Here is a 23,685-nt window from a genome sequence, read left to right as displayed (position 1 = left end):
GGTGTGGTCTTTCATTGATTCTATTATGGATTTATTGAGTATGTTCACAAGAAAATCAATCTCATTATATGTACTTTTATAATAAATTTACTTTGAACTTTTTCCATTAACACTTAATAAAATGGTTGTGAAGCAACAAGTTTTGTGTCTCTTTCCTGACTGCTGCCGAAAGAATTTTGGATTAAAAACATCAGAATCGAACAAGGTTTAAGTTACATTTGAGACCCTGGATCGGGATCCTTACCACATCATGTCCTTCTGCCTATTGACTAACTTCAAAGCCTCACATACTGCTCTTCTGGGTCATTAATGTCAATGTTGAGCAATTGAGTTACCTCCGTCCACTCTGAAAGAACCTATTTATTCCGGCTCTGTTTTCCATGAAAATTAATTCTCTGTAGATTACTACCCAATCCGAGTATTTTGCTTGGTCTTCTATAAATTATCTTTTTATTATCTCCTTTATTCACAAGAGCAAATCTAATAATTAAAACATTAGCTCTACTCCATCTAATCACAGGTTTATTATTTCATTCTACTTGTCACCAATTCCTGACCCTGCTTTAACTTAATACTTATTTACCTATAATTCTGATGACTGGTTAACAATGTGAAACATCATCTCAACCTCCTCATTTTACTAGTTTTTCTCACATTTCTTTGTGGGATGTAGGCAATGCAGGCAAGTCCAACACTTCTTAGCCACCTACTTGTCAGGCCTGCATGGGCAGGCACCTCCCAGTCGCCACCTGCCATTCGTCGCCTGCAGCCTATTTAAACCCAGCTCTCATCCATAGCCCTTGATCACCCACCAAACTAGCCGGCCTCAAACAGCTGCTCCTAGCTTTCAGTTACCTTGTTGCCTTTTCATGTTAAGTTTCAAATCTCTCTTGTTTTGTGGCCTATTGTGACTTGTTATTTTGCAGTTTACTATTAAAGTGATCACTCAATGCTAAATTGTCTCCACTGCACTGTGTTTGGTCAAACTTCTTCTACATTTCAGGATGCCTCTTTAATGGACCTTGAACTAGTTGTCACCCATCCCTAGTTGTCCTTGAGAAGGTGGTGATGAGCTACAGTCCCTGAGATGTAGGTACACCCACAGTGTTGTCAGGGAGTGAATTCCATGATTTTGACCCAGCAACAATGAAGGAACAGCGATACGTTTCCAAGTCAGGAAGGTGAGTGACTGAGAGGGGAATTTCCAAGTGGTGATGTTCCCAGGTACCTGCTGTTCTCGCCCTTCTAGATGGTTGTGGGTCTGGAAGGTGCTGCCTTAGGAAATTTGATGTGTTGTTGCAGTACATCTTGTACCTAGTGCACTCTGCTGCAACTGTTTGTTGTTGGTGGAGGGACTGGATGCTTGTGGGAGGGGTATCAATCAAGTGTGCTGCCTTGTACTGGATGGTGTCAAGCTTCTTGAGTGTTGATGAAACTGCCCTCATCCAGGTGAGCGTTGAGTATTCCATTACACTCCTGACCTGAGCCTTGTAGATGGTGGATAGGCTTTGGGGAGTCAGGAGGTGAGTTACGTGCCGCAGGATTCCTAGCCTTTGACCTGTTCTGGTAGCCACAGTGTTTATATGGCTAGACCAGTTTGGTTTCTTGTCAATGGTAAGGATGCTGATAGTAGAAGATTCAGTGATGGTGATGCCATTGAATGTCAAGATACAATGGTTAGAGCCTCTCTTGTTGGAGATGGTCATTGCCCGGTACTTATGTGGCTCAAATGCTACTTGCCACTTGGTCAGCCCAAGCCTGGGTATTGTCCAGGTCCTACATTTGGGTATGAACGGCTTCACTATCTGAGGAGTCACTAATGGTGCAGAACATTGTGCAGTCATCTGCAAACATCCCCTCTTCTGACCTTATGACAGAAGGAAGGTCATTGATGAAGCACCTGAAGACAGTCGGTCCTAGGGCTCTTCTGAGGAACGCCTGCAGTGATGTCCTGAGGATAAGATGATTGACCTCCAACCACCACAACCACCTTCCTTTGTGTCAGGTATGATTCCAACCAGCGAGTGTTTTCCCATTAATTCCCATTAACTCCATTTTAGCTAGGGCACCTTGATGCCATACTCGGTCAAATGCTGCCTTGATGTTGAGAGCTATCATTCTCATCTTACCACTGGTCCATGTTTGGAACAAGGAGGAGATGAGGTCAGGATCTGAGTGGTCCTGACGGACCCCAAACTGGACCCCAAACGTAAGCAGGTTATTGCTGAGTAGGTGCTGCATGATAGCGTTGCTGATGACCAATCCATTACTTTGCTGATGATTGAGAGTAGGCTGTTAGGGCAGTAATTGGCTGGGTTGGACTTGTCCTGTTTCTTGTGTACAGGGATATACCTGAGCAATTTTCCGCATTGCCGGGTAAATGCTGATGTTATCGCTATACTGGAACAGCCTGGCTAGTGGTGCAGCAAGTACTGGATCATAAGTCTTCGGAACTATTGCTAGGATTTTGTCTGGCCCCATAGCCTTCGCAGTATCCAGTGCTTTCAGCCATTTCTTGATATCACGTGGAGAAAATCGGATTGGCTGCATACTGATATGTGGGATGTTGAGGACTTGTGGAGGAGGCCGAGCTGGATCATCTATTCGGCTCTTCTTACTGAAGATTGTTGCAAATGCCTCAGCCTCATCCTTTGCACGGGAGTGCTGGGCTCCTCTATCATTGAGGATGGGTTATCTGTGGAGCTTCCTCCTCCAGTGAGTTGTCTGATTGTCCACTACTTTTCACAGCTGGATGTGGCAGGACTACAGAGACTAGATCTGATCCGTTGGTTGTGGGACCACTTAGCTCTGTCTATTACTTGCTGCTTATGGTGTTTAGCATGCAAGTAGTCCTGTATTGTGGCTTCACCAGGGTGATGCCTCATACTGAGGTATGCCCGGTGTCATTCTCAGCATGCCCTCCTGCACTCTTCATTGAACCAGGGTTGATCACCTGGCCTGCTGTGGGGGATATGCCGGTCCATGAGGTGACAGATTGTGCTGAGTACAATTCTGCTGCTGATGATGACCCACAGCGCCTCACAGATGCCTGGTCTTGGGCTGCTGGATCTGTTTGATGCCTATCCCATTTAGCACGGTGGTAGTGCCGCACAACGCGGTGGAGGGTTTCTTCAACGTGGAGATGGGATTTAGTCTCCACAAATACTGTGCAGAGGTCGCTTCTACCGATGCTGTCATGGACAGATGCTTCTGTGGCAGGCAGGTTGGTGAGAATGAGGTCAAGTGTGTTTCTCCCTCTTGTTGGTTCCCTCACTACCTTCTGTAGCCCCAGTCTAGTAGCCATGTCCAGTAGGACCCGACCAGCTCGGTCTGTGGTGGTACTACCAAGCCAGTCTTGGTGATGGACATTGAAGTCCCTCGCCCAGAGTACATACTGTGCCCTTACCACTCTCAATGCCTCCGCCAAGGGCTGCTCAACATGGAGAAGCACTGATTCATCAGCTGAGGGAGGACGGTATGTAGTAATCAGCAGGAGGTTTCCTTGCCCGGGTTTAACCTAGTGCCATGAGACTTTATAGGGTCCAGAATCAATGTTGAGAGTTGCCATGCCAACTCCCTCGCTACTGTAGACAATAGACAATAGACAGTAGGTGCAGGAGTAGGCCATTCTGCCCTCCTAGCCAGCACCACCATTCACTGTGATCATGGCTGATCATACACAATCAATACCCCGTTCCTGCCCTCTCCCCATATCCCTTGACCCCGCTATCTATAAGAGCTCTATCTAACCCTCTCTTGAAAGCATCCAGAGACTTGGCCTCCACTGCCTTCTGGGCAGAGCATTTCACATATCCACCACTCTCTGGGTGAAAAAGTTTTCCCGCATCTCTGTTCTAAATGGCCTACCCCTTATTCTTAAACTGTGGCCTCTAGTTCTGGACTCATCCATCATCGGGAACATGCTTCCTGCCTCCAGTGTGTCCAATCCCTTAATAATCTTATATGTTTCAATCAGATCCCCTCTCATCCTTCTAAATTCCAGTGTATACAAGCCCAGTCGCTCCAATCTTTCAACATATGACAGTCCCGCCATTCCGGGAATTAACCTTGTGAACCTATGCTGCACTCTCTCAATAGCAAGAATGTCCTTCCTCAAATTTGGAGACCAAAACTGCACACAATTCTCCAGGTGGGGTCTCACCAGGGCCCTGTACAGCCGCAGAAGGACCTCTTTACTCCTATACTCAATTCCTCTTGTTATAAAGGCCAGCATGCCATTAGCTTTCTTCACTGCCTGCTGTACCTGCATGCTTGCTTTCATTGACTGATGTACAAGAACACCCAGATCTCGTTGTACTTCCCCTTTTCCTAACTTGACTCCATTTAGATAGTAATCTGCCTTCCTGTTCTTGCCACCAAAGTGGATAACCTCACATTTATCCACATTAAACTGCATCTGCCATACATTTGCCCACTCACCCAACCTGTCCAAGTCACTCTGCATTCTCATAACATCCTCCTGACATTTCACACTGCCACCCAGCTTTGTGTCATTAGCAAATTTGTTTATGTTACTTTTAATCCCTTCATCTAAATAGTTAATGTATATTGTAAACAGCTGTGGTCCCTGCACCGAACCTTGCGGTACCCCACTGGTCACAGCCTGCCATTCTGAAAGGGATCCGTTAATCGCTACTCTTTGTTTCCTGTCAGCCAGCCAGCCAATTTTCAATCCACGTCAGTACTCCACTGAGCCACCACCTCTGCTAGGCCTGTCCCTCCGGTGAGACAGTACATACCCAGGAATGGTGATGGTGGAGTTCGGAATGTTAACCGTAAGGTCTGATTCTGTCAGTACAACTATGTCAGGCTGCTGTTTGACTAGCCTGTGAGACAGCTCTCCCAACTTTGGCACAAGTCCCCAGATGTCAGTAAGGAGGAATTTGCAGGGTCAACAGGGCTGGTTTTGCCGTTGTCATTTCCAGTGCCGAGGTCGATGCCAGGTAATCCGTCCGGGTTCATTCCTTTACATTTTCCTTTTAGCAGTAGGATACAACTGAGAGGCTTGCTCAGCCATTTCAGAGGGCATTTAAGAGTCAATCACATTGCTGTGGGTCTGGAGTCACGTATAAGGCAGACCAGGTAAGGACGGCAGGACTGAAGGACATTAGTGAAGCAGTGTGTAATAATATCATAAGGCCATAAGATATAGGAGCAGAATTAGGCCATTTGGCCCATTGAGTTTTCTCTGTCATTTCATCGTGGCCGTTCCATTCAAGAGTCAAGTGTATTTCTGTGAAATGTGCCTGGTTTACTTTCCTATATGCTTTTGTTATGCTTTGGATTTTCAGCATCTGTGGATTTACATTTCCAGATAAATGGCAAATTTGAGAAACATTTGATTGAAATGTTACCTTGAAGTTATTCTGTTAATTATTAAATAATATCTAGACTGCAGTAAGATTGATCATCTGTTGTCTGATTATTCAGAGATCCTGATATTTACATCTGACTCATTAGGTGTTCGTCATACTCCCTTTACATTCACAGTTCTCCTGCTTCCCAAGTTCATTTGAAACTTACCTGGGTCCCACTACCCTCTCTTCCATTAAACTCACGAAGACCCTAATTCCCCTCTCAAACATAAGCGATTCTGCAGATGCTTAAAAATTTGGAGCAACACACACAAAATGCTGAAGGAACTCAGCAGGTCAGACAGCATCTACGGAAATGACTAAACAGTTAATGTTTCAGGCCAAGACCCTTCTTCAGACCAAAAATGTCGACTGTTTACTCATTTCCATGGATGCTGTCAAATATCTGCCAATCCAGCACAAACAAATTACCAGATGTTTAAGATATTCTGAGTAACACAGTATTATATTTTTAATTTAAAAAAATCCTTGATCTGTGTAGTTAGGATTGAATTTGCCATTAAGAGCATTCATTTCCAATCAAAATGACAAAATAAGATTCCATTCAGGTGTAAGTTGATTTATTTGTTATTTATATTTATTCTTAGCAGTGGCTCTGTTTTCTGTCCAAGCAAATTTAATACAATCTGATGCTAAAATTCTGACAGTGGAATTAACAAATGAAATTGTAAATCCCACATTTTATGACTATCCATCGACAAAGGAATATTTCTCACTTTGATGAGGGAGGAAAAGACAGTATGGTCATATTTAACAAACTGTGTTCAGTAGTTTCAGTAATGGTCATATTGGCTTTTACATGATTGCCAGAATTGGTTTTCATTTCTGTGCTGATCAAAGAAGACATTTCTGTTGAAGAATGGAATGTGTTCCTTCGCAGGCTCCTCTTGGTATCAATTAGAGCACAGATGTGACAAGAGTCCTTGATGAGGATGTCTTGGACCCAAGATGTGGAGTATCTGAAGCAAGGATCGAGAACTGAGCACAAAGCAAACGCTAGACAAAATCATTAGCAAGGCTTACGATTGAGCACTGAACCTATGTGCAGGTGTTCCTTAAATACTCAATTCCTGGTGCCCAAAACATGATTACCTATTGACGGGAATGACCTAAGCCCTTAAAAAGTCCACGCCAGCTATCCATACTCTGGAGAATTGGAGTGTTTAAGTCTCAGAAGCTGGCACGATTGGGAGAGTCTCGTAATAGGACCCCGACCCCTTTAGCCGACTCCTGGTGACCCTGGTTGGTTGCAGAGGTGGTGATAGTAATCATGGATGAGAGACAGATCCAGGATGTCTCCTTCTGGCACGCAGCACCTTTCCTCTGGTCCAAATCCCTCCCAGTCCACTAGGAACAGCTCTCGTAAGCCCGGGCCACTGATACCTCCTCTAGATAAACTCGAGGTTCCTGGCAACCCCGGATGTGCAGTCATTCTTGACGAATGTCCCCATTGCAACACCTGGCACCAGGTGGAACTTGGGACAATCAGCTGACCTGGAGGACCGCTCTCTGGAAGCTCTCCTTGGGCTTCGTGAACAAGAGTTGATTCCCCAACGAATTGGTGGTAGGCTGCTCCTCTTGTTATGGTTTGTCAAACTGGTGGGACAGGGCACCTGATTCTTAGACCCCATCATTAGGTCAGCATGAAATTAAACCAGTTAAAAAACAAAGACCACCTGACCTACCTGGAATTCAGCCTCTTGGACTCCTGAATGTAGGTCAGGTTGTTTCAAATGATAAAAGCGTTCTCTGGCCGGTGTTGCCATTCCTCCAAAGCTGACGCAACCACAAGAAGCTCCTGATTCCCAATATCATAGTGCCTCTCCGCCAGGGATAGCTGCCTGGAGACGAATGCACACGGGTGCAGTTTAGTGTCTAAAGGTGATCACTGAGACAAGACGGCATCTATTCCAGTGTCTGAGACATCCACCTCCACGATGAAGGGAAGGCCCAGGTTTGGAGAAACCAAGATGTGTACTGTAGTAAACCACTGTTTAAGCTCTGCAAAAGGAGATTCCACTTCAGTGCTCCGTACTACAGGGCTTGTGCATTTCTTAGTTAGGGCTGTCAGCAGAGCTGCCTCCAAGCTGAAGCTCCTAATGAACTTTCAGTAGAAGTCAGCAAAGCCAAAGAATCATTGGACCTGTTTGATACTGGATGGTGGTGGCCGGACTCTGACTGCCTGGGTCTTGGTAGGATCCATCTTGAGGTAAGTATTAGAGATGATGAAACTCAAAAATGAAACAGTCATCACATGAAACTTGGACTTCTCCAGCTTGACGTACAGTCCATGGTCTAGTAGCCTCTTTAAAATGTCTCTGATGTGAGCAATGTGTTTCTCCATGGACTTCGAGAAGATTAGGATATCATCCAAGTAGATGAAGGCATTCTTATGGAGACATGCTCTCCGCTCCACGCCAACAAATGCGGTACTGTGTAAAAGTCTCAGGCATCCTAGCTATATACTGTATGTGCCTTAGACACATTATTATAGGAATAATTGCAATACCATGACGACTTTGAACACTTTTTGCACAAAAAAGGTTTTGTTTTATTTTTGTTCTAATTCTGTTCTTTCCCGTAGAAATTGTGCATATTTTATAATAAATTTATGTTTTTTGTTGGCCCTTCAATATTTGATAGGTTTCAATGAGATCCCCCCTCATTGTTCCTTTGAGTACAGGCCCAGAGCCATCAAATGCTCCTCATTTATTAACTCTTTCATTTTTGAGATCATTCTCATAAACCTCCTCTGGATCCTTCTTTATGCCAGCACATCCTTTCTTAGATAACACTGCTCACAAGATGCTGTGAAGCCTCACCAGTGCCTTATAAAGCCTGAACATTACATCCTTGCTTTTATATTCTAGTCCATTCAAATGAATGCAGACATTGCATTTGCCTTCCTCACCACAGACTCAACCTGCAAATAAACCTTTAGGGAATCCTGCACAAGGACTCCCAAGTTCCTTTGCACCTCAGAGTTTTGAATTTTCTCTCCATTTCGAGTTGAGACCCTTCTTCCAGACTGCTACATAGGGGGAGCAGTGACAGAGAGTCTCACAGAACTCCCACTGAAGTGAGGAGAAAAACTTTTTCAAAGTGGGAAGACCTTGAAGAGACTTTGGAGTGAAGTAGCAAAATGGAAACACAAGAAACTGCAGATCAACAAACAAAATACTAGAAGAACTCAGTGGGACAGGCAGCATCTGTGGAGGGGAACGGACAGCAGATAACTTAGGTATGATCCTGGAGTGGAGACTTCGTCTTGTGACTGAGGATGACTTGTTTCCACTTCAGTTCAATGGGTTCAGGAATGACATAAAAGTTACCAAAAGTTACCCTAAGAACATATAAAAAAATACAGAAGTAGTGCAAAAAGAGTCAGATAGTGAGGTAGCATACATTGAGAAACTGGATAGCGGAAGGGAAGAAACTGTTCGTAAAATGTTGCGTGTGCATCTTCAGGTTGCTGCACCTTCTCTGATGGTAGTGATGAGAAGAGGGAATACCCTGGATTATAGTGAATTATAATGACAGGTAACAGGGCACCCAGGATGACTCCTGCGGACTGCAGTCTTGGTATGGTCTTTCATTGACTCTGTTCTGGTTATTATTCTATTATTGGATTTATTGAGTATGTCCGTGTGGTGAACTACATATACCTGTCTGGACACCCCCCCCACCCACTGACTGCTCCTGTGGCTCCTCCCACACCCTGCTGACTGCTCCTGTGGCTCCTCCCACAGACCCCCCGCTGACTGCTCCTGTGGCTCCTCCCACAGACCCCTGCTGACTGCTCCTGTGGCTCCTCCCACAGACCCCTGCTGACTGCTCCTGTGGCTCCTCCCACAGACCCCCTGCTGACTGCTCCTGTGGCCCCTCCCACAGACCCCTGCTGACAGCTCCTGTGGCTCCTCCCACAGACCCCCGCTGACTGCTCCTGTGGCTCCTCCCACAGATCCCCTGCTGACTGCTCCTGTGGCTCCTCCCACAGACCCTGCTGACTGCTCCTGTGGCTCCTCCCACAGACTCCCCCCTGCTGACAGCTCCTGTGGCTCCTCCCACAGACCCCCCCCTGCTGACAGCTCCTGTGGCTCCTCCCACAGACCCCCTGCTGACAGCTCCTGTGGCTCCTCCCACAGACCCCCTGCTGACTGCTCCTGTGGCTCCTCCCACAGACCCCCTGCTGACAGCTCCTGTGGCTCCTCCCACAGACCCTGCTGACTGCTCCTGTGGCTCCTCCCACAGACCCTGCTGACAGCTCCTGTGGCTCCTCCCACAGACCCCCTGCTGACTGCTCCTGTGGCTCCTCCCACAGACCCCTGCTGACTCCTCCCACAGACCCCTGCTGACTCCTCCCACAGACCCCCCCTGACTGCTCCTGTGGCTCCTCCCACAGACCCCCTGCTGACTGCTCCTGTGGCTCCTCCCACAGACCCCCTGCTGACTGCTCCTGTGGCTCCTCCCACAGACCCCTGCTGACAGCTCCTGTGGCCCCTCCCACAGACCCCTGCTGACTGCTCCTGTGGCTCCTCCCACAGACCCCCTGCTGACTGCTCCTGTGGCTCCTCCCACAGACCCCTGCTGACAGCTCCTGTGGCCCCTCCCACAGACCCCTGCTGACTGCTCCTGTGGCTCCTCCCACTGACCCCTGCTGACTGCTCCTGTGGCTCCTCCCACAGACCCCCTGCTGACTGCTCCTGTGGCCCCTCACACAGACCACTGCTGACTGCTCCTGTGGCTCCTCCCACAGATCCCCTGCTGACTGCTCCTGTGGCTCCTCCCACAGACCCCCTGCTGACTGCTCCTGTGGCCCCTCACACAGACCCCTGCTGACTGCTCCTGTGGCTCCTCCCACTGACCCCTGCTGACTGCTCCTGTGACTCCTCCCACAGACCCTGCTGACTGCTCCTGTGGCTCCTCCCACAGACCCCTGCTGACAGCTCCTGTGGCTCCTCCCACAGACCCCTGCTGACTGCTCCTGTGGCTCCTCCCACAGACCCCCTGCTGACAGCTCCTGTGGCCCCTCCCACAGACCCCTGCTGACTGCTCCTGTGGCCCCTCCCACTGACCCCTGCTGACTGCTCCTGTGGCTCCTCCCAGACCCCCTGCTGACTGCTCCTGTGGCTCCTCCCACAGACCCCTGCTGACAGCTCCTGTGGCCCCTCCCACAGACCCCTGCTGACTGCTCCTGTGGCTCCTCCCACAGATCCCCTGCTCCTGTGGCTCCTCCCACAGACCCCTGCTGACAGCTCCTGTGGCCCCTCCCACAGACCCCTGCTGACTGCTCCTGTGGCTCCTCCCACAGACCCACTGCTCCTGTGGCCCCTCCCACAGACCCCTGCTGACTGCTCCTGTGGCTCCTCCCACAGATCCCCTGCTCCTGTGACTCCTCCCACAGACCCTGCTGACTGCTCCTGTGGCTCCTCCCACAGACCCCCTGCTGACAGCTCCTGTGGCCCCTCCCACAGACCCCTGCTGACTGCTCCTGTGGCTCCTCCCACAGTCCCCCGCTGACTGCTCCTGTGGTTCCTCCCACAGACCCTGCTGACTGCTCCTGTGGCTCCTCCCACAGACCCCTGCTGACTCCTCCCACAGACCCCCCCTGACTGCTCCTGTGGCTCCTCCCACAGACCCCTGCTGACTCCTCCCACAGACCCCTGCTGACTGCTCCTGTGGCTCCTCCCACAGACCCCTGCTGACTGCTCCTGTGGCTCCTCCCACAGACCCCTGCTGACTCCTCCCACAGACCCCTGCTGACTGCTCCTGTGGCTCCTCCCACAGACCCCTGCTGACTGCTCCTGTGGCTCCTCCCACAGATCCCCTGCTCCTGTGGCTCCTCCCACAGACCCCTGCTGACTGCTCCTGTGGCTCCTCCCACTGACCCCTGCTGACTGCTCCTGTGGCTCCTCCCACAGACCCTGCTGACAGCTCCTGTGACTCCTCCCACTGACCCCCTGCTGACTGCTCCTGTGACTCCTCCCACAGACCCCTGCTGACTGCTCCTGTGACTCCTCCCACTGACCCCCTGCTGACTGCTCCTGTGACTCCTCCCACAGACCCCCCCTGACTGCTCCTGTGGCTCCTCCCACAGACCCCCGCTGACTGCTCCTGTGGCTCCTCCCACAGACCCCCTGCTGACTGCTCCTGTGGCTCCTCCCACAGATCCCCTGCTCCTGTGGCTCCTCCCACAGACCCCCGCTGACTGCTCCTGTGGCTCCTCCCACAGACCCCCGCTGACTGCTCCTGTGGCTCCTCCCACAGACCCCCGCTGACTGCTCCTGTGGCTCCTCCCACAGACCCCCGCTGACTGCTCCTGTGGCTCCTCCCACAGACCCCCGCTGACAGCTCCTGTGGCTCCTCCCACAGACCCTGCTGACTGCTCCTGTGGCTCCTCCCACAGACCCCCTGCTGACTGCTCCTGTGGCTCCTCCCACAGACCCCCTGCTGACTGCTCCTGTGGCTCCTCCCACAGACCCCCGCTGACAGCTCCTGTGGCTCCTCCCACTGACCCCTGCTGACAGCTCCTGTGGCTCCTCCCACAGACCCCCTGCTGACTGCTCCTGTGGCTCCTCCCACTGACCCCTGCTGACAGCTCCTGTGGCTCCTCCCACAGACCCCCTGCTGACAGCTCCTGTGGCTCCTCCCACAGACCCCCTGCTGACTGCTCCTGTGGCTCCTCCCACAGATCCCCTGCTCCTGTGGCTCCTCCCACAGACCCCTGCTGACTGCTCCTGTGGCTCCTCCCACAGACCCCTGCTGACTGCTCCTGTGGCTCCTCCCACAGACCCCCTGCTGACTGCTCCTGTGGCTCCTCCCACAGACCCTGCTGACTGCTCCTGTGGCTCCTCCCACAGACCCCCTGCTCCTGTGGCTCCTCCCACAGACCCCCTGCTGACTGCTCCTGTGGCTCCTCCCACAGACCCTGCTGACTGCTCCTGTGGCTCCTCCCACAGACCCCTGCTGACTCCTCCCACAGACCCCCCTGACTGCTCCTGTGGCTCCTCCCACAGACCCCCTGCTCCTGTGGCTCCTCCCACAGACCCCCTGCTCCTGTGGCTCCTCCCACAGACCCCTGCTGACTGCTCCTGTGGCTCCTCCCACAGACTCCCCGCTGACTGCTCCTGTGGCTCCTCCCACAGACCCTGCTGACTGCTCCTGTGGCTCCTCCCACAGACCCCCTGCTGACTGCTCCTGTGGCCCCTCCCACAGACCCCTGCTGACTGCTCCTGTGGCTCCTCCCACTGACCCCCTGCTGACTGCTCCTGTGGCTCCTCCCACTGACCCCCTGCTGACTGCTCCTGTGGCTCCTCCCACTGACCCCTGCTGACTGCTCCTGTGGCTCCTCCCACTGACCCCCTGCTGACTGCTCCTGTGGCTCCTCCCACTGACCCCCTGCTGACTGCTCCTGTGGCTCCTCCCACTGACCCCTGCTGACTGCTCCTGTGGCTCCTCCCACTGACCCCTGCTGACTGCTCCTGTGGCTCCTCCCACAGACCCCTGCTGACAGCTCCTGTGACTCCTCCCACTGACCCCTGCTGACAGCTCCTGTGACTCCTCCCACTGACCCCTGCTGACAGCTCCTGTGACTCCTCCCACTGACCCCTGCTGACAGCTCCTGTGGCTCCTCCCACAGACCCCCCCCCCCCCCGCTGACTGCTCCTGTGGCTCCTCCCACAGACCCCCTGCTGACAGCTCCTGTGGCTCCTCCCACAGACCCCCCCCCCGCTGACTGCTCCTGTGGCTCCTCCCACAGACCCCCTGCTGACAGCTCCTGTGGCTCCTCCCACAGACCCACTGCTGACTGCTCCTGTGGCTCCTCCCACAGACCCCTGCTGACTGCTCCTGTGGCTCCTCCCACAGACCCCTGCTGACTGCTCCTGTGGCTCCTCCCACAGACCCCTGTATAAAGGCGATTGGGGCCTCAGCCCTGCCCTCAGTCTCCAGGATGTAGTACGGTGGTCAATTGCTGCTTGTTCTTTCTTCCAGTCAATAAAAGCCGATATCTTGCCTCACATCTCAGAGAGTTATTGATGGTGCATCAGTCCGCAAGAAAATGAACCTCAGGGTTATATATGGTGACATAAATGTGCTTTGATAATAAATTTACTTTGAACTTTGACTGAGCATAAGTGCTCCGCAAAACAACCACTTCACCTGCATCTGGGTTCTCCAGTGTACAAGAGACGACCCAATTGTGTACACACTGGAACAGATGTACAAATTCTGCTTCACCTGGAAAAGAATATCTGGGTCCCTAGATGGTAAGAAGGGAAGAAGTGAAAGGACAGATGTTGGATTTACTCAGGAAAACAGAGAGAAAAAAAATCATTATGCTCCTGACTAATACTTTGCAGACGGTAGAAGAATGAGATGCTGTGAGATGAGTCACTTTCCTTGAGATATCCAGCTTCTGACTTGCTTTTATAAGCACAGTATTTACAGAATTTGGTTGCTCTCAAAATTCAAAAGTACATTTAATATTAAAGTAGATATATGGGCTTTCACAGTAAATACCAAGAAACACAATCGAATCAATAAAAACTGTATACAAAGACAAGACAGACAACCAATGTGCAAAAGACAACAAATTATGCAAACACTAAAAAGGAAAGGTCAAATAATAATAAGAAATAATTAAGTAAGATTTAATGAGAACCTGAAATATCCCCTTGAGTTCGGGCCAATTTTTTGACCACATGAACACACCCCAGCAGTCTGATAGTCAGTGATACCTGATAGCACACTGGTCAGCACCTTCCATTCCCCTACAAATGCATGAAAATAGACTGGATGGTCAATAGCTGGATGTGATTTATTTTCTATGCGGATTGCCTTTGTAAGATATGCAGCACTGTGCAATCATTTAGGCACATAAAAAAGCTAAGACTTTTGCATAGTACTTTGTCATCATGGATTGCAAGGAAAGGATATTGAGAATGCTAAGGTATAGGAGTCTCAGGACTCACATCACTCAGGTTCAGGAACAGCTACTACCCCTCTACCATCAGGCTCTTGAATCAAAGGGGATAACTTCACTCAACTTCATTTGCCCCATCATTGAAATGTTCCCACAACCAATGTACTCACTTTCAAGGACTCTTCACCTTATGTTCTCAATATTTATTGTTTATTTATTTATTGCTATTATCTCTTCTTTTGCATTTGCACAGTTTGTTGTGCTCTGCACTTTGGTTGAACCTCCCCCCTGTTGGGTGGTCTTTCATTGATTCTGTTCTGGTTACCATTCTATAGATTCATCTTTCTTTCTTTTTCAATCTTTTTATTAGTATTAATAATATTATGAACAAAATACAATTGATATATTAATAAAGGGATTACAAACATACAAATTCCCATTACACATGAAAGAATACATAAGCAATGATTACAGTATAAATAAGTTTTCCCAAAACATGAACCATACAGTATATGTATGAACAAGGTAAATCTAGATATTTCATAAAATATAATATAAAAAAAGAAAAAAAATATATTTGCAAAATTGACTAACCTACTAATCTAATATCTAAAGAAAAAAAGGAAGCAAAAAAAGAAAAAAAAAGAAAAACTAAAAAAAAGAGAAAGAAAAAAAAGGGCTGTTTATAATATCTCACAAGAATACATAAACATCAATGTCGTCAACTCCGATCCTCTCAACATAAATAAGATTAAAGCTGAAAAAACCAATAAGCTTGGAACAGGGTCATATTACATCATATGAAAATATTGAATAAATGGTCTCCATATCTTTTCAAATTTAATAGAAGTATCGAATACACCACTTCTAATTTTTTCTAAATTTAAACATAACATAGTTTGAGAAAGCCAATGAAATACCGTGGGGGGATTAATTTCCTTCCAATTCAACAAAATAGATCTTCTAGCCATCAAAGTGAGAAAAGCAATCATTCGACAGGCGGAAGGAGATAAATGAAGTGAGTCCATCATCGGTAAACCAAAAATTGCGGTAATAGGATGGGGTTGTAAATCGATGTTCAGTACCGCAGAGATAATATCAAAAATATCTTTCCAATATTTTTTCAAAAGCGGACATGACCAAAACATATGAGTTAAAGACGCGATTTCCAATTGACATCTATCACAAATAGGGTTTATATAAGAATAAAAATGAGCTAATTTATCCTTGGACATATGGGCCCTATGTACAACCTTAAATTGTATTAATGAATCTATAGATTCATTGAGTATTACCACAAGAAATGAATCTTGGGGATGTATATGGTGATATATATATATAGTCTCATAATAAAATTTACTTTGAACTTTGGAATGGTATGGGTGGGGTGTGGCAAAGGTGGCAGAGAAGGAGTGCCAAGGGTGGGGAAGGGTGTGGGTACAGACACTCCCTGAAACACCAGGCAACGTTAGTTGATTTCAAACAATTTGTTTATTGATCATTAGGGAATGCCTCTCTGGTGCTTCTCGCTCCCTCCCCTCTCCCTTTCCCTTTTCCCAACCATGATTCCCCTCTCCTAGTCCACAATAGAGACCCATATTTGAATCAGGTTTATCATCACTCAGGTATGTCGTGAAATTTGTTATTTTTTTTTGCAGCAGTACAGTGAAATACATAAAATCTCTACAGTACTGTGCAAAAGTCTTAAGCACATATATATAAGACAAATAAGACATATAAGACAAAAGTCTTAAGCTATATTATATATGTGCTGCCTGTACTTTGGCAAATTTTCCCATTGCTAGGTAGATGGCACTGTTGTTGCTGTACTGAAACACTGCAGAGAGAGGAATGACCCGTTTTAAGTCCAAATCTTCAGCACTACAACAATGACACTGGCTGGATTAATTTGATTTATTGATTTATTAATTCTGTCTATAAAAGCTTGTATGTATGTAATGGCATCTTATCTTTATGTGTCCCTGCTGTTACTCTTAACATTCTAGTATGTAGCCAGAAGAGGATTTTCACTCTTCAGAGAGGATTTTGATCAAAGAATTGAGCACAATTACTTAGGATGTTAGTTTGGTCCAGTACTGAGGGACTGACGTAGAATTGATCCTGCCATTTGTCAAGACAGGATGTTAAACCAAGGCCCACCTGCTTTCCTATATGTGAGGAATGCAAGGGAGTAGGAGCATGAGAACCCATACCACCAGCTCCAGGACATTTATTACCCCTCAACCATTGGGCTCTTTAATCAGAGGGAATAACTTCACTCATCCCATCACTGAACTGTTCCTACAACCTATGGACCCGCTTTAAAGGACTCTTCATTTCATGTTCCCAATATCTATTGTTTATTTTTTGTTGTTATTATTTTTTTTTTTTGTATTTGCAGAGTTTGTTGTCTTTTGCACATTGTTTGTCCATCCTGTTGGGTGCTGTCTTTAATTGATTCTGTGGTGTTTCTTGTATTTCTTGTGAATATCCACAGGAAAATTAATTTTCGTGTTGAATGTGGTGACATATAGGTACTTTGATTATAAATTTACTTGAACTTTGAGTTATTCCTGCTGTTCTGATCAATATTTATCTCTCATTAAAATGGATTACCTTGACCTTGACACAAGAGATTCTGCAGATGCTGAATATCCAGAGCAACATGCTGGAGGAACTCAGCAGGTCAGGCAGCGTCTGTGGAAATGAATAAACAGTCAACATTTCAGTCCAAGATCCTTTACAGGACAGGAAAGAGAGGGGAAAGATGGCAAAATAAGAAGTTGGGGAGAGGGGAAGGAGGAATCTAGGAGTGATGAATGGACCATTGGACCACAGGAGAAAGGGAACGTGGAAGGACACCAGGGGGAGACACTGGGCAAGTGAGGAGAAGAGGACTTTGCTTCAATGAATGGGACATGAAAAGTTCTCTACAAATGAAAATCACTCTTTTTTTAAAAAAAATTAACATTTCCTTATCCAAAAGATTGAACGGACAGTGTCTCAAGTGATTTTCCAAAAAGTATTACTGAATTAAAAGTATGTTTTATTGTATTAAATATAACTACAAGACAGCAGTAATGTTGATTAAAATAATAAAACATACGATAGCTACTTCAAGTTTAGTGCGCTGTGTTACAGACTTAATAGCACTTTCTGTTCTTTTGCACATTCTTCAAATCTAACACAGATCCAGGAAGAAGTATTCATGAGAAAGAAAACATTGATCTTGCTGTTCTTAAGACTACCTAACTACTTCTCTAACTTTCATCATGCCCCTGCTTCTAGAGTACTCAGCTATCTTTCATCATTCTTCTAAGCTCCAATAGAAACTTCAGCACAGTTAAGTATCTGAAAAGATTCACAAAGATTTAAAAGGAGATATACGTTTTGACAGAGAGGGAGACCCATGTGGCATATTAAAAGAGGAAGGAGAGGCAGAGAGACCAGTTCAGATACCAAAGTTTGGCTCCTCTGCAGCTAAGGACATTGTTGTCAATGACAGAGTGATTAAGCAAGAGGCCAGAATTAGAAGGGAGCTGAGATCTGACGGGGGAAATAGAGATCAGGATTTCATAAAAGAAAATCCTTTATGAGAAAGACACGGGAGACACACATGCATGGATTTGGAGGAACAAAGGACCTGCTGAAGGAACTTGGCAGGTCGATCAGTACTTGTGAGAGGAAAATAATTGTTCTCATTTTAGGTTAAAACCTTGTATCTTCCATCGCATCTGTCTCTGTGTTAATTTCATTGGCAAGAGGTCCTAACACCCCAATGATGAATCTCTTCCCAATTCTCCAACATTCCACATCCTCTTTGACAGCCCTGCTGAGCCTTTTACCCTCTCTTGAACATTTCATCTCCTGTTGTTACCATGATCTCAACTGCCTTGAGCTCTCCCCGGCCCACTCCAATCTACAAATGCAGAGCTCTTCATTCACTTTGTGGCAATCACAATTTAGTCATCAAACCTGCGCACAACAGCAGTGCTGCTGCAACCTGGCAGACTCACCTCTTCCTTGCAGAAGCTAAATTAAATTTCTTAGATATTTCATCATGCCAGTTTTGGGACCATGACTCCACCAACAACCACCAGGTCAGCATCTCCTGCGCTGTCAGAGATATCACCGTATGAGGAGGTCTTCCCTCCCACAGCCTCTAACCAAATCTGCACTTCATATGAGAGATTGGTCAACTTGCTGGTGTATTTTGGGGTACTGCTTATAGAAATAAATATTGATAAAATGAAAGACTTAAATGTTTAAAATGTTTCATTGCATTTCCTTTAGCTTTTATATACAGACCCCCTTCTTGAGGGGCCTCCTCCAAAATAATTATATTAACAAAATAATAATATTAAATATAATATTAAAAAAACAGAAGTTAAAGTTCAAATTTCAAAGTAAATTGATTTGTAAAAGTACATGCCACTATATATCACCCTGAGAGAACTGCAAACTTACATAGCTCCATCGTGGGTACTAGCCTCATGGTATCCGGGATATCTTCAAAGAGCGATCCCTCAAAAAAGCGGTGTCCAATCATTGAGGACCCCTATCACCCAGGACGTGGCTTGTTCTAATTGCCACAGCCAGGAAGGAGGTACTCACTCAATGATTCCTGAAGGCACTCGCTCAGTGATTCAGGAACAGTTCCTTCCCATCTACCAGTAGATTTCTGAATGGATATTGAGCCCATTAACACTATCTCACTACTTCTGTATTTCTATTTTTGCACATCTGATTTAACTATTTAATACATATATTTACTGTAGTTTACATTTTTATTATTATGTGTTGCATTGTACTGCTGCCACAAAGACAACAAAATTTACGACATAAACTGGTGATATTAAACCTGATTCTCCTCATCTTTTTTTTCTCCAATCCTGCTCAGCCCGAAATGTTGACTGTACTTTTTTCCCCATAGATGCTGCCTGGCCTGCTGTGTTCCTCCAGCATTTTGTGTGTATTGCCCGGATTTCCGGCATCTGCAGATTTTCTCCTGTTCGGATTTAAACCTGATTCTGATTATTTTCTTGAGGGCATTCACAGTAAATAGAAGAAACACAATGCAATCATTAAAGAAAGCACCTTAAAGCACGGTCAAACAATCAATGTGCAAAAAAAAAACGAAAGAAAAAAGTAAATAATAATAATAAATGAGCAATAAATATTGAGAACGTGAGATGAAGAGTCCCGGAAAGAGAGTACATTCGTTGAGGGAACATTTCAATGATGGGGTGTCAAATTGAGAGAAGTTATTCCCTCTGGTCCAAGAGCTGGATGGATGAGGGGTAGTAACTCTTCCTGATGTAAATCCTGTACCTTTGTTCTGATGCCAGCAGTGAGAAGAAAAACTAAAATGTTATCCGGGTGTACTTCAGTCACAGCGCCAACCGTGCAAATACGGTCCTTTCACCTTTAATCCGGCCCACGGGATTATTTTTGGGGAACAGTAGTGGGTTGGCTGGCCCCTTTAAGGGGCGGGGCAGGGCGGGGCGGGTCGGTGACGCGCGGGTCACGTGGGCCGAGTGGCTGCAGGAAATTAGCGATCGGGAAAGGAGTGGGGCATCGGCAGCGCCGGTGGACCTGGACCCGGGAGCAGCTGCTCTGGCATCGGTCAGCGCTCCCCGATCCCCGTCCCCCGCCCCAACATGACCAGCCGCTGACCAGACATGGAGCTCTTCCAAGCCAAGGACCATTACATCGTGCAGAGCGGCGAGGAGGCGCTCTGGTGCAGCCGAAAGGACGGCTCGCTGCAAGTTCGACCCGGTGAGATTGCACGCTTGTTCCTTCCACAGTCCCTTCTCCCCTTCCCGTCTTCCACAGTCCCTCCTCACCTTCCCGTCTTCCACAGTCCCTTCTCCCCTTCCCGTCTTCCATAGTCCCTCCTCACCTTCCCGTCTTCCACAATCCCTCCTCACCTTCCCGTCTTCCACAGTCCCTCCTCCCCTTCCCGTCTTCCACAGTCCCTCCTCCCCTTCCCGTCTTCCACAGTCCCTCCTCACCTTCCCGTCTTTCACAGTCCCTCCTCACCTTCCCGTCTTTCACAATCCCTCCTCACCTTCCCGTCTTTCACAATCCCTCCTCACCTTCCCGTCTTTCACAATCCCTCCTCACCTTCCCGTCTTTCACAGTTCCTCCTCACCTTCCCGTCTTTCAGTCCCTCCTCCCCTTCCCGTCTTCCACAGTCCCTCCTCCCCTTCCCGTCTTTCACAATCCCTCCTCACCTTCCCGTCTTTCACAGTCCCTCCTCCCCTTCCCGTCTTTCACAGTCCCTTCTCCCCTTCCCGTCTTTCACAGTCCCTCCTCACCTTCCCGTCTTTCACAGTCCCTCCTCACCTTCCCGTCTTCCGCAGTCCCTCCTCACCTTCCCGTCTTTCGCAGTCCCTCCTCCCCTTCCCCTCTTCCGCAGTCCCTCCTCCCCTTCCCCTCTTCCGCAGTCCCTCCTCCCCTTCCCCTCTTCCGCAGTCCCTCCTCCCCTTCCCCTCTTCCGCAGTCCCTCCTCCCCTTCCCCTCTTCCGCAGTCCCTCCTCCCCTTCCCCTCTTCCGCAGTCCCTCCTCCCCTTCCCCTCTTCCGCAGTCCCTCCTCCCCTTCCCCTCTTCCGCAGTCCCTCCTCCCCTTCCCCTCTTCCGCAGTCCCCCCTCCCCTTCCCCTCTTCCGCAGTCCCCCCTCCCCTTCCCCTCTTCCGCAGTCCCCCCTCCCCTTCCCCTCTTCCGCAGTCCCCCCTCCCCTTCCCCTCTTCCGCAGTCCCCCCTCCCCTTCCCCTCTTCCGCCGTCCCCCCTCACCTTCCCCTCTTCCGCCGCCCCCCCCTCACCTTCCCCTCTTCCGCCGCCCCCCCTCACCTTCCCCTCTTCCGCCGCCCCCCCTCACCTTCCCCTCTTCCGCCGCCCCCCCTCACCTTCCCCTCTTCCGCCGCCCCCCCCTCACCTTCCCCTCTTCCGCCGCCCCCCCTCACCTTCCCCTCTTCCAACTATCTCCCCTGGACCCCATCCTGCCTTTCTCCTCCTCATCTTCCCGTCCTCATCTCTGCTTGCTTACCTTCTTGTCTTTCTCATCGGCTTCTCCTCTCCACCAGACCCCCCCCCCCAATCTCCCTTCTCCGCCATCCTCTCCACCTTCCTCTCCTCCCTCACTCTATGCACACATTTTGGTCCTATTCTCTTGAGATGAGCAGAGGTAATTCTCAATATGTCCAAGACTCCATGAGATGCCAGTGTGTGACACAGGCAGTTTGTTTATTTGCCAGCCTGCACATTTCTTACAGGTGGATAATTCACCTAGTTGAAGGATGGTGTTTTTGTCACTGTGTTACCCTCTCGGGTGGATATTTTCTGAACGACTCTATGATACTGAATTTGTACTTGTTTTACTGGTGACACTGAGTGGGAAAGCACTGGGTGTTTATCTCTGTTCTGGGAGTTTGTTCAAGGAAGTGCCATATATGTCCTTAAATAAATTAAATTCTTCCAGCATACCTTTGACAGTTTTAGTGTGCCTTCCTCATGCTCTTACATTGAAGAGAAATTTAAAAATAAAATTCTCAGCAGTCTTGAAATGTAGCATTTCATGAAATTGCACGTAACGGAAGGACACTTAGACACAAACTGGATATCCTAAGTTTACTAGTGATTTCAGAAATTTGTAGCCCTGCATTCCACTTATGTTCGCATAGAATAGAAAATCACTTGAGTCCTTATTGTTTTGTGTTGTGTTAAAAAGGCTGTTCTAGTGGTAAATGTGTGATTTTGTAGTTGTCATTTTTTTACATCCTTTTGGGTCAACAGCAGATATTTGTCAGTTTGTTCTTTGTGATACCAAAGTTATGAAAGTAATCATTTCAAATCTTTTTCTCAAAATGCAGTTCATTTAAAAAAAAATGTGATCAATACACTAAAATGAGTCGTGTGTAGCTGTCTGGTTGAGTGCTCAAATTCCATGAATGCTGGGGTCCTTTAAAGTGTATCAATATCTTGAATGTGGAGAAAAGGACTATTAATAAAGCTGATTCTAAAATTATTTGGAATGCTGGATAGTAAACACGATGGTTTGATTTAACCAGAGAGCTGCAGTAGGATCTTGGCAAAGAATTGCCTCTTGGCTTTGCTGTTGGAAATGACTTCAGTTGAATATTCGTGTGTTCATCTGCTAATGTTGTTTCCTCAGCTGTGTTTGATTTTTGAAAATTTGCTGCTGCACTTTGATAAGAAAAAATTAAAATGTCTTCTGTGCTTGACAGTTTGTATGTGGCCATTCATTTAAATTAAATGCTCTGGAATACTGGGTTTCACAGAGAAAGCAGTTCATAATGTGTGTAACTCCAGTTTCAAGCTAAGGTTCGTCCACACACGCGCGCAGTTAATGTTGAAAACGAAAGCGTGCAGCAATTTGCAGCACAGGTCTTGGAAAGTGAACATGTTTTGGGGTGGTTCCCTTGTCTCATCTTGGCATTGAGAGTCGTGAACAAATTGCAGTGAAAACCTGTTCAAACTTTCTCACTGAGATTTTATTTTGGTGATTTGTTGATGATGCTTAATAATTCTCAGAGTCTAAAGTAATCTTTATTCTGGTTTTGTTATGTTGTAACTTTTGGCCCCAGTCATCCCTGTAGGGGAGGGAGTACTGTACAGTGTTTCACGTTAAGGCCTACAGTATTGTGCGAAAGTCTTGTATTTATAGGAATATATATACTCTAAGACTTCTGTGTTGTGCTGCTGCTGCTGTAAAAAAACAAATTTCATGACTTGGTGATAAGCCTGATTCTGATAATGGTCTCTATTGTGGACTGAAAGTGGGAAGGAGGCAGGGAGAGGGGAATCATGGTTGGGAAAAGGGGAAGGGAGAGAGGTGCACCAGAGAGATATTCTGTAATGATCAATAAACTTACTGTTCAGAATCAAATGACCTTGCCTGGTACCTCAGGACTGGGTGTGTCTGTACCCAAGCCATCCCCCTGTCCCAGGACTCCTTTGCTACCTGTCCCACAACCTCCCACGGTGCTTCACCCTCTCTGTTCTCAACATCCTTTGCTCCTGCCAGATTTACAAACTCACTCTCTGCTCCATGTTGATAAATACAGGACTGTGCGAAAGTCAGGCACCCCGGCTGTGTATATATGTGCTTAAGGCTTTTTCACAGTACTGTACTCTTGGGAGGAGGGAGGATCCTCAGTTATTTTGATCGGGACTAGCTTTTGGAGAGTATGTTCAAATGTGACAATGCTGTTTTCTCACATTGAGAATTTAAGAGCAGAAACAGAAAGTGTTGGTATGATCTGAGTTTGATAATCCCAAACACTCCAGGCAACACGGAAGAACTTTGAGCTGCTGACTTTCAGGGGTGATTCCTGCTGCTGTTG

At 47.5% G+C, this 23,685-nt stretch overlaps 1 protein-coding gene and 1 long non-coding RNA gene across 2 annotated transcripts in view; one reads left to right on the top strand and one right to left on the bottom strand.

Annotated features, from left to right (window-relative positions):
- Positions 1-5,989: 5,989 nt before the first annotated feature.
- LOC140715468 (uncharacterized) lies at positions 5,990-17,000 on the bottom strand. Its single transcript, XR_012096140.1, has 3 exons — positions 16,936-17,000; positions 7,082-7,237; positions 5,990-6,355 (listed from the first exon to the last, which is right to left on the bottom strand). It is a non-coding gene; the product is annotated as an uncharacterized lncRNA (long non-coding RNA).
- Positions 17,001-19,864: 2,864 nt separating this feature from the next.
- The window catches only part of inpp5f (inositol polyphosphate-5-phosphatase F), a 243,503-nt gene continuing 239,682 nt past the window's right edge, over positions 19,865-23,685 (top strand). Inside the window, exon 1 of the mRNA XM_073027701.1 lies at positions 19,865-20,097. Within this exon, the coding sequence (XP_072883802.1) occupies positions 20,001-20,097 (97 nt within the window). The 5' untranslated portion in view covers positions 19,865-20,000. The remainder of the gene's footprint in view (positions 20,098-23,685) is intronic.

The sequence above is a fragment of the Hemitrygon akajei genome, chromosome 23 (assembly GCF_048418815.1).
Source record: "Hemitrygon akajei chromosome 23, sHemAka1.3, whole genome shotgun sequence".
Taxonomy (NCBI): Eukaryota; Metazoa; Chordata; class Chondrichthyes; order Myliobatiformes; family Dasyatidae; genus Hemitrygon; species Hemitrygon akajei.
Note: the sequence above shows the minus strand (reverse complement) of the source record. Positions and strands in the feature narration are given on the sequence as shown.